The sequence below is a fragment of the Mustela putorius genome, unplaced genomic scaffold (genome assembly GCF_011764305.1).
Source record: "Mustela putorius furo isolate JIRA1106 unplaced genomic scaffold, ASM1176430v1.1 tig00003834_pilon_pilon_pilon, whole genome shotgun sequence".
In the NCBI taxonomy this organism is placed as follows: Eukaryota; Metazoa; Chordata; class Mammalia; order Carnivora; family Mustelidae; genus Mustela; species Mustela putorius.
This window is the reverse complement of record NW_025421987.1, coordinates 1,079,977-1,098,643: the sequence shown is the minus strand read 5'-3', so window position 1 is coordinate 1,098,643 and position 18,667 is coordinate 1,079,977. Positions and strand designations below refer to the sequence as shown.

The window sequence follows — 18,667 nt, the reverse complement described above, 5'->3', positions numbered from 1 at the left end:
TAAAAATATTGAAATACCATTCAAATAAACAGTTCTTAAACTGACCTTCTGGAAAGGCAAAAATATAACATTAAATCAAATTTCAAAAAGTGCCTTTCTGTAAAGGATTGGAGTAATAATGTATAGTCAGGCACTTTACTTTCTAATCATCTTACCTAATGCATTGATAGAACCTGAAAATACTAGATGGACAGCTAATATGCCCATTAACCTGTTTCAATCAAATATCAGATGTCTTAAATGAATCTTCAGTAGGTGGTGAATCAAAGCCAAGATATAAATTAATTTTCTTTCAGAAATGTGTAATGCTTTTTTGTAGCACAAAGAGAAAGATGTCCTTTGAAATGTCAGATATGAGAGGGAATGACTTTGGTCTTCTAGTGTAAGTATTTGAGACAAATGAATGTTATAATTATTATAGAGCCAATGTCAAGTCTGAAAATGACTTATGATTTCCCAGGGAATCACACACCTTCCCAAAGAAATTCTGCTCTTCCTGTTAATAATTCCAGATACATTGAAAATAACTTTTCAATTCCAACATCTTTACTAGTATCATACTAATTTTATAGACACCAATAGATTTTTGTAAGACAAATACCATATCACTTATAATAGTTAATAACATGAGGACCTGTTTATTTTCAAAGGACTACATTTGCCTTTCAATTCTGTGAAAGAACAATATTTTTCCTAATAGAAAAATGAATAATTTGTTTTGTATTATTAAAATGGTATTTTATCCCATTAATAAAGATACTAAATGTAAGTTTTTAACTCATAGTAATAGCTGGAGGTATACTTTTTCTTTACTACATCTAAATTTCACTATAACTTAATTTGCTTTAAAGATATTAGAATATAATGTTTCTGTCCTTGGTACTAGTCCAGGTGACTTTAACATAAAGTACCATAAAAATAAAAATGTTCTCACATTTGTCCAACTATAATATCACCCTACAGGGTGAATTCTGAAGTTCTAATAAGATTAGAAAAAGTAGTGTGTCCTAGGAAAAGTACAGACTTCAAAGTAGTACATTTAATAATTATATACAATAGTCAATTTTTTAACATAATTTGATATTTTCCCAAGAAATTAAGGGAATGATGAGAGAATCCTGCCATGTATATATGGAAGGGGGAAAGGGGGAAAGGTTGAGGCAGGGCTGTGGACGGTACTTATGGAAATGACAGTAATTCAGATTAATTGGAAGTCAAATTAATGGTATCCAAATTGTGAAGTGTGCTCAGACAGAAAAGTGATGTCTTAGAAAGGCAGGGAAGTTATTCAGAAATCAATAGAATGTTATTCATTATTATAGAGCAGGGGGGATATGAAATCTTCATGAAATTTTTGTGAGAATTAAAAGTTTGCTTTTTTAAAAAAACATTCTTAGCTACACAAAGAAATAATTTCTGCATCTGCAATGAGAATTTGCTAGAGGAACATAGGGAATCACATCATGCTGATGGCTTTTGCAGAGTCAGGGAATCTTTTTCGGTCACATTCACCCTGAAAGTGATTGTTGTTTCTGAAATCCAGAGACGCCCCTTAGTGTTCCTCGAACTCAGCAGCATGACTAAGACTGCAAATAGGTGAAGCAGAGAGCAGAGACGTCCTTGGAAACACAGTGGCTAGACATTGAAGGTGATCATTTTGAACACAATGGTAAACTGACATTTACCATCATTTAAATTATAAACAGGTAAATGTTCAAAAACTGATTCAAACTGAAGATGTAGTCCAGCATGGGGCATGAGAAAGAATCTGTACCATTCACAGAGGGGAAGACCGCAGGAGTAGAGCCGGTGATGCTGGGTGTGGGAGTGGTATGTTCGGATCTGCACATGCTGGTTTGAGAAACATCAAATGGGCATGCCCTGAAAGAGCCATATCTGGTTCCATAGCTCTCCAAGGAGAGAGGGATCCTGCCGGGAGGAGGAGTGACTAGAGATCGCAGCTGCTAGTATGGGAGGGGTTGAGGGTGTCTTAAGCAGAGTGCATTGGTTGCATCCATGACAGAAACCAGGGGTCCCCAGGGAGAGAGGAAGCTGCAACGCAGACTAAAATGTAGCCAGGAAATAGACAGTGGAAGAAAAAAATAGGAGAGTATGGGTGTCCTGAAAGCCAAGGGAAGTCTGCACTTAAGGAAGGAAGGGTAGTTCCTGAGGGTCCAATGATAGTTAGAGGAGCGATAAGGTAAGGAACTACTAACCCATTTATATCAAAAAGTAATTAGTTACTTTGTATAACAAATTGGCCATTCTGCTTTTGAGTTTACTCATTCTAATTTTAACTTCTGTGAGTTTCTGCATTTTTTTTTCTTTCCTCTCAAGTAAGTAATTGGGTTGGCAGACGAACATCTTAAATATTGGCAGCAGAGAATCCCTTCTGCTTGAAAGCTTCACCTTACTATTTTTTAGCAATACTTGAGAATTGGGGAACGTATTTTTGACCTGATCTGGGTTGCATAATACATTCCCAGCATGCTTTTGTTTCTTTGTTTTTGAAGAACATTTTTACGATAATGATAGTAAATGAATTATGAGTGACTTGTTTGGTTGTATAGTAACTGCATGCCTGTGTAAAACTAGAAAGCAAAAAAAGTGATCATATTGTGTTCCAATCAAATTCATGTTTGAAAAAGAGCTTTAAAATAGTCTGTTATATAAATAAAAGAAAATAAGTTTTAATAATACAAAGTACATGTATTGAAATTTATTTGAATTTCAGTTATATAGAAACTTAAACAACCATTATATTATTACATAAAAACTTACATATTTCAAAACCAATGTGTGCCATGCAGTTTTTATTGAGGCACAAAAACCTCAAATACTGAAAACAATCAATTCAATAATAGCAAAGTACATGTTACAAGTAAATTATAAAATGCAAATTTCACTCTATTCCCTGATTGTACAAAATAAAATTCAGTAAGTAAACTATCTCTGTCTTAATATGTGTGCTATAATGGTATTTAAGTGATTTAAGAAAACAATTGTAGGTATATCAATTAGGTTGCACACAAGAATTCTTATTTGAAATGTAATCTATGGGCTATTGGATTAAAAGCAAGTCCTTGATTTGCATCAATATTCATGGAGCATGTGATTAATCTTTTTCATATTGTTTCCATTGACTTTCTAAGAAGGACTTCAATAGTGCTGTTTTTAATAATTTATCTGTTATGAGTAATGTACTACATAGGCTTATGAGCAGTGCTGTTTCATTCATCCCAAAATAACTATAAATTCTTCTTCAAGGCTATAATTTTCATACATCTTGATACATTGTCTTTACACGGTGAAACAGGAAACTAACCTGAAGGAGGAATATCAATTTCACTGGGGGGTTTCAGCTAGAATTGAATAGGCATTGTTCTGTTCTGTTTTCAAGAAGCATAATTGGAAGCCAACAAAGCCCTTCCTAGAAGAACATGCCAGCTTTTTAAAAAGCACAGAGTGCACTAAATAAAAGGGGTTGATAAAACACGTGTTGAAGATTTTACACATGTTCCTGTCCCTGTAAGCAGGTGGGCAGGTACAACGGAAAAGCCTAAATCAGTAAGTCATAAATGCAGAAACATTGCTTTCAAAAAAAAAAAAAAAAGTAATGCAGCTAAGACATTATTTTCATTTATCATATATGTGATAAACACCCTATGTTTGGTCATCATTTTCACACAAAACAAGCGTAAAATCTTTCTTTTTCCTGAATCGATGTAAACAGAGCCCAGACGGCCGTATCGAAGTCAAAGGGCAGCATGGAAGCTCCTCACTGCATATTCAAGATGTGAAGTTGTCAGATTCAGGGAGATATGACTGTGAAGCTGCGAGTAGGATTGGAGGTCACCAAAAGAGCATGTACCTTGATATTGAATGTAAGTCATTTTCCTTTTGTATGTTTATTAAAACAACTTTGTCTGCTTTGAAAAATACGAATTTTAGTAGGATCCTCCAAATACCTCTGTAGTTCAGGATTCGGTATTTGACTGATAGCCCTAGAACTAACGTGGCCATTCATAGTCAGTTATTAGAGACATCTAGTGGATGTTATAGGACATTTCACAGTGCTATAAATTTAATGGTTTTGATACTGCTCATTCAGAAAATTGTGATTTTCTTTTTTGCGGTGTTTAAGCCAAACACAGTGTAAATTGAATTGCTTTAGTTGTCAGTTATTGGTTAGTATCTCCTTAGAGTTTTATCTGTTTGCTTATAATATTAACGGTCCTGTGTTTCACCTGAGTAGTTATTTTGTTGAATTATTTTAATTCTCATAAGATATAAAGTAGTGTTTTTAAAATGATTGAACATATCAACATTCATATTTTATCAGAATAATGCTTGTTGTCTGTAAGTGGGAATTATGACCTGAGATTTGGAGAATACGAGGGCTGATTTAAACGCACAATCCACTTTATATCATTGAGTGGGATTTTAGAATAATGTCATATATATGTTCATAAAAGGGAAGAAATTTAATATTATTTTCAATAAATATTCAAGAATCATTAATGTTGGAGATTCTCTGATGTTCAAGAGGACATAACTGTCATAGTGGGAGTGTATAAGATACTCTGATCGAAAAAACATTACTATTGGAAAATTTCTAGTACATTAATATCGATAGAAGTTGGTGATAACTGTGAAATAAGATTGTTTTCTTTTTGAGAATGTCTCTAGAAAGCAAATACTTCCTCAAGAACAGACACAAATAATCCATATTATTTTACGTATTCATAAGTGTTCTTATTAAGAAATTCATGGAAAGGCCACTTATACAATTGCAAAAAATTATGAAGGATATTAAATAATTATTTCACAAAGTACATGTTTCATTTGCTAAAGCTAGAGAATCTCCAAAAAGTTGTTTAATTGCCATCGTATTTCTTAAAAAAAATCAAAGAGACGAAAAAGCCATGTTATTCAGGACACACAGAGAAAGAAGTGATACTAATAACTAATTTAGCTTTTTTCCTAATAGTGTTTTCTGCTATTTTTTCATTATTTTATACATATATATATATATTAATAAGCTATGTATTAAGGTATATAAATTTCTTTTTCAAGTCATCAGCACTTGCAACAAATTAGAACTATTTCTCAAACTTTCAACACGTTTGTTTAGATTTTGTAATTCAAAATATGTATTTAAATCCAAAATTTACTTTATTATTTTTTTTCTTTTTCTTTAATGTGAATCTACATTAGCAAAAATTTAAGGGTGCAAAAACGTGATTTATATTAGAGCTGTCCAAACTGTTTGGAGGGCAAGTTCATAGACTTCTCCCAGCCTCTTCTCACTGTGCTAAAATAGTGGTAGGAATCATATTCTCTTAATAAAACTTAACTTAGTTTTTTTTTTCTTTGCATTTTGTAAATATTTAAAAGCTTATTTGACATACCATAGAATTATTACTAAATCACTGCTGTAAGTATGCAGAAAAGTGGAGCTCTGGAGAAACGAGCACTGTCAATGTTTCCAAAACACAATGAGGCTGACAGGGTCATACAGGCAATATTGGGTAGCTATACCAGTGCTAGGATGGATGCTAATTAGTTGTGTGACCTGCATCCCTGGGACCTCAGTTTCCATATATGTAAATTAAGAGGGTTGAAGGAAGAAATTCTTGGGGTTTCATCATACCTAACCATTTAAAAATGCATAGCCACATCCTTCAAAGGTGTCCTAGAACTTCTGAATTGCCCTCCAAGCATGCCTACCTAAGTTTTAATTATGAAATAAATAAAAAATTAAGATCTATAATTTCTGTGTCTATGTTTTAAAACCTCATTGAAAAGAATTTTAAAAAACCATACTAGATCAAATTTAGGGTGTTTTCATTGAACTGTTTAAGATTTAGAATCAGTACTGAGTGACTGTGGACACAAAATAAATAAAACAGAGCTCATGCTTTATTAGAACACTGGGATTGACAGAAATTTAAATCAAACCTCAACTTGAATTCAAATTTTGAAGTGATGGATGGAGAAAAATATCAAGATAATGTGAAATGCTGATATAAAATGATGTGAGATTTGTAGTTATTAGTTTTCAACTAGATAGAAAATAATGGGGTAAACACATGATTGTATATATGAGTACAGAAGTGCATGTTCTTGTGATCTTTTAATAAAATAAATACTTTAATACAAAAAAAAAGTACTTAGGGCACTCTGTTTTTCAAGGATTGATACTACAGGATGCAAGTTGCTTTTGATCACAGAGGTATTCCTCCTTTGCTTTAAAGGTTGAAACATTGGTCAGCCTGTTTAATTTTCTGAAGTAAATGTTTAGAATAAAGCTCATGAGCAAATAGTTATCTCTTATTTAGGAAGGATTTTTAAAAACCTTGCTTTGTAAAAGACGAGATCGGGCGCGTTCAGGGTGGTATGGCCGTAGACGCTTGCTTTGTAAAAGAATGTTTTGAGAATTCTTTGAACATTCCTTGAGATTGTTGTTTCTTGTTGATTGAAGCTGGTTAGATAAAACTATTTCAAAAATCATAAAATAGTTTTTTTTAACTATTAAACCATTGTTTAAGAATAATTTTTGTTTTATTTTTTGATAGTTTTCAGAGCACATGATCAATTTTTCCTTTTTTTAAGAAATTAAATATTTAATTTCATTCTTCTTTAGTAAAAATAATTAGAACAATAAATATCCCCTGTTGACAACTTTACTGAAATATAGTTGGACCACAGTACAATGCCAATTTATGAGGGGCAAAATGTGATCAGTTTTGACATATGGGTGTGCCTGCAAATCTGTTACATCATCTAAACAAACATTTACATCACCCCCATCAATTTTCTAAAGCTCCTTTGTAATGTATTTATTCATTTACTCTCCCTCCCAAGCAAATGTTAGTCTACTTTCTGGCACTATAATTTAGTTGCCCTTCCAGAACTTTATATACGGAATCATACATCACTTTAATTTTAATTTTTTGCTAAGCACTTTCAGTCAGCATGCGTTGATATGTTGAATATGAATCAAAAATTTATAATGTGTTCTTGTCTTTGCATTGTATGGGCAAAACAGAGTTTGTTTATTCACCTGTTGATGAGCCTTTGGTTATTTTCAGTTTAGGGCTACTACAAAAAACTTTTGTGTACATTTTTGAACATTGTGTGGACATAGTTCTTTTTTTCTAAAATAAACATGATTCTTGGAAGAGCAAAAGATTTAAATTTTGCTCAAGTCCAGCTTATCAAATTGAACTCATATGTGATGCTGTTCCTGTTCCATTTAAGAAATCATCATCTAAGCAAAGTCCACAAAGATTTACGTCTAAACATTCTTTTTTATTTTATTTTTAAAGATTTTTTTGAAAAGATTGTTTTTTTAATTTGTTGGACAGAAAGAGCACAGGCAGTGGGAGGGACTGAGGGACAGGGGAAGCAGATTTCCTACTAAGCAAGGAGCTGGATGCAACACTGGATCCCAGGACCCCCAGGGATCATAACCTGAGCCTAAGGCAGATGCTTAACTAACTGAACCACCCAAGCACCCCCTAGGCTTTCTTTTAATGTTTTGTTGATTTAGATTTTGCATTAAATCTGTGATCTGTTTTGGATTCATTTTTATGGAGTCAATACATATTTTTTCATACATCTATCAAAATAATTCAGCCCTATTTTTGAAAAGACTTTCCTCTTTCTAACCAAGGATTTGCCAATACTGTTGATATTTACAAAACACTAGCTTTGGGTTTTGTTAATTTACATTCTTTATATATAAATCTATTTTCTAATTTGTTGGTTTCCATTTTATTTTCATTACTTCCATTCTATATATTTTGGACTTGCTTTAAACTTTGGTTATAAATTCTTGAAGTGAAATATTAGGTTATTACTTTAGATATATCTTATTTTCTAATATAACCATATAAAACTCTAAACTTCCCGCTAAAGAATATTTCAGCACAACCCCCAAATTATGATATGTTGTATTTTTGTTGTCATTCAAATAGTTGAAAATATTTTCTAATTTTTTCTCGTGATTTCCTCTTTGGTCTGTATTTATTTGTAAGGATTTAATCTCCAACTATTTAATGTTTTCCTAGATATTTTGCTGTTATTCATTACTAATATCATTTAGTTCTGTTTAAAAATACTCTGTTGTGTGATTTTTTTAATTCTTTTTTATTTATTGAGATATATGTCACCGCAGATGATCTATCTCAGTGACTACACAGTGTGTTTAAGAAGCATGTGTATTCTGCAGTTATAGAATGCTGTGTTCTAGAAATATCAATTAGATAGAGGTAGGTGACAGTGTTGTTTGAATCTTCTGTTTTTACTGACTTTTTTTATATAGCTGTTTTATCAGAGTGAGAGCATTGTGAGAGGTGTTAAAACCCTCCTCCATGATTGCGAACATTTCTCTCTCACTTTAATCCTGTTGATTTTTGCGTCAGGTATCTTTAGGCTCAGTGAGGCCATGCCCATGTATAGCTTGTTAAATTGTATTGTTTTTTTTCCCTGCTAAAACCAGTGACAACAAACTTAATTGCTAGAAACAACACAACTATGTTCTCTTTTAGTTCTGGAGGTCAGCGGTTCAAAAGGATTTTCACTGGAATGAAATGTTGGTAGGGCTGTGTTCCTTTGTGTTCTTTTGTGGAGATTGTTTTCTGTCCCTTTCAGCTTCTAGAATCTGCCCACATTTTTTGGCTTTTGGTCGGCTTCCATCTTTAAAGCCAGCAAAGGCAGATGGAGTCTCTCTCACATCACCCCACTCTAATTCTGCTTTTCTCACATCTTCTCTGTCTCTGACTTTTCATTACAGGAGACCCACATTGCATAGTTCAGGATATTCTTCTCAACTCAACATCTTTAACTTTATCACAGCAGCAAAGTTCTCTTTGCTGTAGAATAACATAACATATTTACAGGTTCCAGAGGTTATGATGTGAATATCTTCGGGGGGGGGGGGGCTCAGGGGTAGGTCATTGCCCTCTCTCTCACACATCTTCCTCATGAATCATTTCTTTCATTTTCTCCAGTAATCATTTGCTTTAAATATATTTATCTAATATTCAGATAACTACTCATACTTCCGTATGCTTACTGTTTATACACCCTTTTTTCAATTATTTACTTTCCACCTAGTTGCACTTTTATGTGAAATTAAATTGTCTCTTTTTAGGCAGCATATGACAGAGTATTGCTTTTTTATTAATTCTGTCAATCTATAACTTAACATTAATGTTTGAAGTAGGAATCAGCAGGAAATGGGCCAAGTAATAAATATTTTAAATTTTCCTTATATGGTCTCTGTCACCTAGAAACTATCTTAAAAACTTGTGCATTTCTCTCTTACAACAATTAAAAATGTAAAAACCATTCTTAACTGCATATACGAGGTCCTTGGACTATATTTTGTCCATAGTTCATAGGCTAGACTATTAAACTGAATGCTGTATTTGATATGATTTCATTCAGGTATAAAATTTTGTTTTCTGTGTTTTCCCTCTGTTTTTTCATATTCTATTTGTTTTTTCTGCATTATTTTGAGTTATATGAGATATTATTGATTTATTTTAATTTCTATGTTGGCAATATACTTTTGGTATTATTTTTCTTAAGTGATTCTCTAGGAATTTTTTTGTTCCTATTGATTTCAGAGGTATTACATCTACATTCACTGAAATCTCCCGATAATTTATGATAAATTTTGTACTGAACAGTCATACAGATTTTTAGGAATTGAAGACAAAATATTTTAGGGGCCCTTGGGCGGCTCAGTGGGTTAAATAAAGCCTCTGCCTTCGCCTCAGGTCATGATCCCAGAGTCCTGGGATTGAGCACCACATTGGGTTCTTTGCTCAGCAGTGAACCTGCTTCCTCCTCTCTCTCTGTCTCTCTCTGCCTGCCTCTCTGCCTGTTTCTGATCTCTATCTGTCAAATAAATAAATAAAATCTTAAAAAAAAGAAAATATTTTAATTTACTTATCCATCTACCACTTATTTCACTCTTTCTTCATCTCTAAAGACCCTTTTTTTTTTTTTAACATATTTTACTCCTTCAGCCTGAAGAAATTTCTTCTCCATTAATTTTGACCGTATGTATTTGGGATAGATTCCTCCCCCACCCCCCGCCCTCGCCCAAATCTGGAAATATTCTCCTCATCCTTCATTCCTGAAGGATTTTTTTTTTTTCCTTTTTCCACCTGGAAGGAATTATGGTTTGCCATTTTTTCAAAGACTTTGTTCCACTGTCATCTAACCTCCTTGGTTTCTGATGAGAAATTCATGATGATTTGAATTGTGAATTCCTCGTATGCCACATGTCATTACTCACTAGATGCTTTCAGGTTACTTTATCTGTATTATTCATTGTTTTGATTGGGTTGGGTTTGAATTATCCTGTTTGGGGTGTACTGAGCTTCTTGAATCTGTAAATTTATATTTGTCTATAGTGGAGCATTTTTAGACATTATTTATTCTTATCAGTTCTTTCCTAATCTCTTTCTCATCTCTTGGGCTTAACTTAGGCATGTTAGACCTTTTAAAATAACCTAAAAATAATCTCCGAGATACTGTTCAGTTTTATATAGTTTAACTATTCACCATTCTTTAGATTATATAACTTCTGCAGTTCTAAATTCAAATTAACAGAACTTTTATTCCATCATCTCCTTTTTGCTCCTAAGCCCTAATCAGTGAGTTCTTTAAGACAGTATTTTTTTTCCTGAATTTCTAATGTTGTTTTGTTTCATATTTTGTTTCTCTGCTGACTTTTTAAAATTCTTACTCATTTTACATATTCTCCTCTTTATTTCATGGAGCATAGTTAGAATAGCCACTCGAAAATCTATAAATCTAAAATCTGATAGACTCAACATCTGAGTCATCTTGGAATGCATGTGTTGATTATCTTTTGGGGGGGTGGGATGGGGTGGTTGGGTGATAGACATTGGGGAGGGTATATGTTATGGTGTGTGCTGTGAATTGTGTAAGACTGATGAATCACAGACCTGTACCCCTGAAACAAGTAATGCATTATATGTTAATTAAAAAAAAAAAGAAGAATTGGTCATGTTCTTCTGGTTCATTGAATATCAAGAAATGTTGGTTTGAATCCTGGGTACTGTAAATATTATGTCATGCAGACTCTAAGACTTTTGACAAACATCTGGAAAAAAATGTATTAAGCAGATATTCCCCCCTAAATTCTGTGTTGCCTACTATAAGCAGTGACTCAAATCTCAAATAACTTCTTAAAGTCTTTGCTATATGAGTTTGTGCCTGTCCCATGCATTCAAAGCTCAGGACTTAGGCTGATTTTTATGACTTATATGAAGAATTATGGCATCTCCTTTTATGATCCCTATTTGGGATTGTCCCCTTCCTACTCATCTTGTATTTGCTTCTCCCAAGGAACTCTGCACTTCTGGACAGATTTTTACTCCAGTATCACTGTGAGGCACCTCAGCTATGGCCTGCCCTCTATACAAAGTCATAAGAGAGAAAAAGAAGTGGGAAAGCAACTTTAATTATCTTCCACAATCTCATTGATTTTGTCTATAGAAGCCTTAGGTAGTGACTTTGCTATTGTTTTTGTATTTTTTGTTTAGTTTGAGTCATCTCTGGAGCTTTTAATCATTACCAGTAGGGGAGATGGGCAATCACAAGTTTACATTGCCATTATGGAAGCAGAAATTTCTATATATTCTTCATACGACCTTAAATCATAAAAATATTATTTTCCCTCATTTCTGGAACCAAGATACGAATGTTTTAATTTCAGGGTTTTTTTTTGAGTTTTTAGTATATTTCTTCCTTCTACTTTTTTTTCAAATTTCATTTTTGGCTTTTATTTTTTATAAATCATATATTTGCAAACAAAGCATTACTTCAATCAAAGATTATTTAAAATGCAAAGTCCTAAAAGGAGTTGAGTTTCTCTTTCCTTTTTCAGTATATTGATATTCTCTGCAGTCAATTTCATTTATTTCTACACAAACCTTAATTATCCTAAAAAGTGTATTAAGTTCTCCATGTGTAAATCACTTCAGATTTAAATTAAGAGACAGTGTAACTTTAGTTGAGGTTTAGAATAGATGCTCAAAGTTTTTAATAGTATCCTTCAGCTATAGAAAGATAATTCTACTGATAAAGGCTAAATTTTAAGTAAAACAGAAGAAAATGTCTTATATTTTAAGATGAATAAACATACTTAATTGAGCATTCCATTGACATTTTTCCTTCTTCTTTTTTTAAAAATTTCCAACTGAAAGGAGCTTCTCCTGTGGTTCTAACCTACACAGGGATGCTATATACAAGATGTTGCTTCTGGTTTTCTCCTCATGATGAATATCATTTAAATAGTCATTACAATTATTTGTCTCTAGAAGTGTACCTTCCTTTTTGATTAATCCAAATTTTTATACTATTTCTTCATATACTTTAATGAACATTCTTTATTTTTCACAATTAAAATTACTCAGGATTTCTAGGACAATACAAAATATGTTGGGATCCTAGCCCACTTTTCCAAACTTATACTACATTTAAGAATAAATATTAGCTTTAGTATGCTAAAATTTTCCCATCCATGTGCCTGACCTCTTCTCTATGCTATAACCTCTTACAATTATATAAGATTATTACCTCTTGGATAATATAATTTATCAAAACTGAATCATAAAAATGCTTAAAGTTGATGAAAAAGATGGTGAAAAATTCATTTATGCAAAGTTATGTAAATATGCTGGTGAGAGATGAATTTTAAATAAAAATTAACATAATTATTAATCTTAATTTCATTAATTGCTGAAGTTCAAATTTTATTCTTGTGATAGAAATAGAGGAAATGGCATATCGGTATCATCTGTCTACAGTTAGGATTATTTGGGGGATTATTAAATGATCATTTGGAATATGTAACCATGGTCTTCATTTAAAATTTAGTCAGCCTGCTCTTCTCTTTCAATTATTTTCCTTGTAAATTAGTGTAATTTTATTATGAAATTTGGAACATTTTTTAGACTTACGATACCACCACTGAAGTAACTCTTATATTCCTTCATATAAAGATTAGTGGACATTTTGATTGGATATTACACCAGTAATAAGTATTGACGCTATCTAATAAGCTTATTCCTTGGTAATTGAAGCCTGTGTTGTTATAAGATAAGATGTTTTATTTAGCAGCTAATTTATTATACCACTGCAACTCTTAGAACTTGACATGCAATGCTATGAGAAGTTATTTTGTAAATAAATATTTACAAGTTAGAAATGGTAAAAATATTTTTATTCTGCGTCTTTAAATCAAGGACAGTATAGGGAACTGTGAAAACTATAAAATCACACATAAAACACTGACCAAAACAGTCTTCCCTGCCTTATTCAAGCAGCTACAGTCTCTGATTTCTAAAAAAGAGTGAAAAAGAATCAAGCCATTTATAATTGACACCAACCATATTTACTATAATAGCACTAAAGTTAAGGTCTTTAGATTCAGCCCCCTTTTCTTTTTTAATTCAAAACCTCTTTTATGTTTCATCTGAAACAGATTTCTTGGCTTCCTGCCAGTTCATTTTCAACATTTCAAAGGCATTACCTTTCTATTAAACATAGGTTGAACTAAAGTTCCAATTTGTAAAACAAAGGAGGTAACAGGCATATATGTGGTTTAATGCACTAAGCACCGATTACATGTACATTTGATTAAAATTAGTATTGTGACAGTCTACTTATTGCATATTACCTGTTAATTAAACTTAATTATTTTATGTGATAAATTTAATTTAACAGTTACATGATAACAATGCATGTTAAGAAATATTGAATTTTTCATTTACTTTTTTTTCTCATCCAGCTTTCTGCACCTGCTTTTGTTTCTTGTTAGACATAATAGCAATATTTATGTGCATTTTCTCCTGTGGTGTAAAAGCATTAGGAATATCAGAAACCTTTTAAAGATGTGGCAATATTAATTAATCTTATAACAGATGCACATTACTTCCATATTTACATGCCTTTCCTAGAATTGAATTTGCTTTATCCCATAATACCTTCTTCACATTTTACAGTCTCCAGATAACAGTGATTCTAGCAGTGTGAGCTGATGCATGTCCAAGATAAGGTAGATAAGATGTGAAAGGATTTTAATATTTTAAAAAATACATCTTAGTAAATACTTTGAAATTAGAAAAATTTCCTGGTCGTGGCAGACACACATTTGTATCTGTGATTGAAATCTTGTCTTACGATCCCAACTTTTATACTCACCGTAATACATTTAAGCTGTTCAGACTTTAAAGAAGAGGGTTCATTTGTAGAAATAAGTTGGTTCTAATGCTAACAACTGTTTAGGCTTTATATCCAGTATGAAAATTTCAAGGACAGTCTCTTAGAGAAATATAAAGCTATCTCTATCTGAAGAAGATAAGAATGGCATATGAAAAGAAAAAGGTGAAAAATCTTTTACTGCTCAGGTGTATTTTTTTAACCCAAGCTTTACATGTGTCCCCTGGGAAAATTCAAAATACCATGCTCCTCAGGTAAAGATACCATCAGTTACTCTGAGTCTATCTCTCATAGATACCATTCGATTCAAATCAAATCATTTTGTTCATATGTACTTCAGAGATTAAGATGATGAAAGTTGTTAAGGAATTTTAGGAAATACCCAACTCTTGAGAAGATAAACCTGAGAAATGAACAAACAAATATGAAAGAAATAAAAATAGTTGTATTGTATAACTACTGGATTTATCACTGCCTCTTGGCATCTGCTTAACTGCCCAGAAATAGTGAGCTCTGCCTCCAGGTTGTCACAGCTTTCTATCCTTCCTCTGGGCTGAAGACCTTGCCCCAGAAATCCCAGTTCTTCCTAGCAAGTGAGCGTCTTAATTTGAGCTGTGATAACAAAATATCGTAGATTGAATGGCTTAAATGCAACCATTTATTTCTCACCGTTTGGCAGTCTGGACGTCCAAGATCAGGGTGCCAGTGTGGGCAGGTTATCGGTGAGAGCCTGCTTCTGGCTCTGTCCTTACAGGGCCTCTCCTGGATGCAACTACACGGAGACACTTCCTCTTTCCTTAAGGGCATTAATCCTGTGATGGGATTCTACTCTCCTGACTTCTACAACTAATTACCTCCAAAGATCCCCACTTCCAAATCCCATCAGCTTAAAGATTAGGCCTTCAACCTAGGAATTTGGGGTGGGGTGGGGAGGGTACACAAACATTCAGTGCCCAGCAGGGAGTTTTCCGGTTTTGATGGAGATCACCTGAAAGATAAAACAAGTGCAGAATGTCACAGAGTGAAGCTTCCCACCAAGATCCCATCATACTAAGACTTGACTGACTTCACTAAGTTTTATGTCTTGAAGATCCTGAAAGATATGCTAAGACCCCGTGGCCAACTGCGTACAGCCTGTCTTAGTCCCTTTAGGCTGCTAGAACAAATGCCACAGATTGGGTGGTTTATAACAACAGGAGTTTATTTTGCATGGCTCTGGAGGCTGTAAGTCCCTGATTAGGGAACCAGCATGGTGGGGTTCTGGTGCAGACTACGGCTTCTATTTCTGTTCCCATAGGATAGAGAGCAGAGCTCAGGAACAATGTTCTCTCCTGACTCCTGCAGGGCACTGATCCCCTTCATGAGGGCTCCACCCTTATGACCTTATCAGCTCCTCATGCCTCCCAGTGCTGTTATGTTGGGGAGCAGGGTTGCTCCATGTGAATTTGGTGGAGATGAGGCACAGACATTCAGTTCATAACAGTGCTTCTCCACTTTCCTCCTTTCCCTAGGAAAGGTGCCAGTAGACTTACCTTAATGGATTTGCTACTTTACGCCTTCATCCACAAATACCATGGCCACCAAAAGTTATGATACTGAGTCTTGGAAAAGGCCAGTCCAACAACTTGAATCCAGCCAGCCAGAATTCTGTGGCCATAAATCCTTACATCCTCTGAATTCTGTCCTTTAATCTCAATGGAACACTAGCAAGAACATGATTTTCCCAATATTATCTATGTATTCTTGACACCTGTCCCCTGACAGAAGTCCACTTTTGTTTGTGATGATTTAAACTAGATAGTAGTTTTCTAATATATTGGGCTTTACAAAAATAATATTCTGTCTGAGTATTAGCAGGCATTCTTAGATTTTAATGAATCTGCTGCATCTTAGTCATCTAACTGATCAAAACTTAAAAGTCTCCTGATTTGTAAAATGGGAGAGATGGATCAAAACTTGTTATTTTATTAATTTAGGCATGCTTAGGTTAGAATATTAATTGTGTATTTTTTCACCCAACACTATTTATGGGGCATGTCCTACAAACCAAGCACTTTTCCATGTGTTGAGTATAGAGAATTAAACTAAGCAAGCAAAAATGACTTTATGAGCCTTACCCTCCAGCAAGGAAAACAGATACTAAACAAAACAAAGTCCCAAAATCTGTAATATGGGACAGTGAAAAGGGCCAAGGAGAAGAAAATAGAGCCGTGCAGAGAGATTCATCGCAAAAATTGTACATAACAAACACCCCGAAACTCAGGGGCACTTGGTAGTAATTCTCCTGCTTAACTGAAACCAGCTGATACATTCTGTAGGGGGCTCTGTATTAAGCAGCAAGGCTTAACTCCATGCTTTGGGTCCAGTAACACTTGTAGCCAGGAGGAAGAGGTGACAGCTACAGGAATGAAGGCATTTCCTTGTGATGGCAGAAGCATGAGAGATCAAGCCCCATAACAGAGCTGCTCATGTCACATCCAGAAAGTCAGGTGGCTAAGCCTATCGCCAATCCAACAGGGGATGGCCTCCTATTGGGAGGACTTTGGGAGCAAATATCTGCTGCATAAATCAAGCCATCTCAGAAGTGTCTACCTGTGAATGAAAGATCATTTTAAAATGATATTCAAGTTTATGAAAACATGTATATTTACATTTCTCTCTAAATTGCTTCAGAATTGTGTCATCACATACTGAATAAGAAAAACCGACCTAATTTTCACTCCGTTGTTTTAAAGATGTTAAAGAAGTAAATGGTATTTGTGTATCTTCATGTAGTGACCTTCATAATAATTACTCAGGTTCACAATATTGTATATAACATTAGAAGTAGCGTATTATTAGTGCTTTTCAAAGATGCAAAATGACTGACGGGATATGCAAATATTGCAGTATACCCAAGGAAGCTGGAAACTACTTATATGGATCAGCTTAGGAACGATCACAAAATAACATGTAATTTAATGCAATTATAATTAAAAATGTGTCATAGAAACTATACAAGTGGGCCAATAAAAAAACACACAAAATCCTTTTAGAGATGTGATATCATCATAGTATTTTGAAGAAGAAACTAAGATCAGATCATATTGATTCTGTATGCATACAGTTTCAAAGATCTATGTAACTCGTTTGCCTTATTAAACTTACTCACATAGATCACTTTATTTCATATGCTTTAGGTCTTCCGAAGTAAAAGTTACTCTTTGCTCTATTATCGCTGACAAGAGAAACCATTTATGCTCCTCTGATGAAGATGAAGACTTAATAAGAGAAATTCATCTCTTTACAATAATTATTTTTATCACCCTTGTTATCTTAAAATGCTTCCTCTGTAACAGGATTTAAAACATTGCTTGTTAGATACAAGTAATTCAGTGATAATCCTGTTTGTTTAAGAAATCTTTGATTTATCTTGGGCTTGCCAAAAAGTCTTCTAAAGATTATAAGAGCAATTATCAATGTAGTCAGCCCAATAATATAAAAGGTATTCTAATTTTTAATAATTTTTTTCTGTGATTTTTCTCAGATTTCATGTGATGAATTTCTGCTCCCAGTTCTTGTGAGTTATCAATGCTAACAATTGATTTGACCATTTTTCTTGCCCTAAGCAACAGTTTATTATGATTACTTATTTTAACTATTTTTAAAGAGTATTATTTTAGATTTTTATCCAAGAATAAAGATTAGATATGTAAAAATTCCAGATCATATCCTAGTAAACCAAGGTGATAATTTCACTTGAATATGTACACATTTATTTTAAAATATTATTTAATTGTTTTGATTTGCAGAATGAAATATTCTTTCCTAGAATGAATAGAAATGTTTTGACTATAGCATTATATGCCCAAAACCAAAGCCAATTATTCCTAATATCTCTCTTTTTCTAAAGTGAGGAGAAAAAAGGAAGAAAGTGAAAGAAACACATATTTTTGCCTGCTTGGATTAAAATTGTAGGTGACTGAGAAACTGATTACCTATTTAATCAAAGGGATAATAAAATCATTTAAAATAAACATAAAGGGAAAAAATTTTTTTTGATCATGTCTTTGTTATACAGTGGTATTTTTCATTCAGACTATGGTTTACACTGTGTTCTTAATCCCAGGACCTTGAGATCATGACCTGACCCTAAGGCAGATGCTTAAACAGCTGAGCCATCCAGGCAGCCCTCAGTCTTATTTTCATTTAATCTCTCCACTCCTTACATCCAATAATATTATTATACAACTGTTGATTATTTGTAATACAGATTTTATACATAATAGTATAGTACCAGCTGTTTGATATTTATTGACACATTCATTCATTAAATGGATACCTATTGATACACACATTCATTCATTAAATTAATATTTATTTAATGCTTACTGTAGGCTAGGCAGCATATTACCCC

General features: G+C 33.4%; 1 protein-coding gene across 2 annotated transcripts in view; it reads left to right on the top strand.

The window, feature by feature from the left end:
• The window catches only part of NCAM2 (neural cell adhesion molecule 2), a 513,860-nt gene that overhangs the window by 369,422 nt on the left and 125,771 nt on the right, over positions 1-18,667 (top strand). For both annotated transcript variants that reach the window (XM_004770518.2, XM_045088182.1), the window contains exon 9: positions 3,734-3,884. In XM_004770518.2, the coding sequence (XP_004770575.1) occupies positions 3,734-3,884 (151 nt within the window). The remainder of the gene's footprint in view (positions 1-3,733; positions 3,885-18,667) is intronic.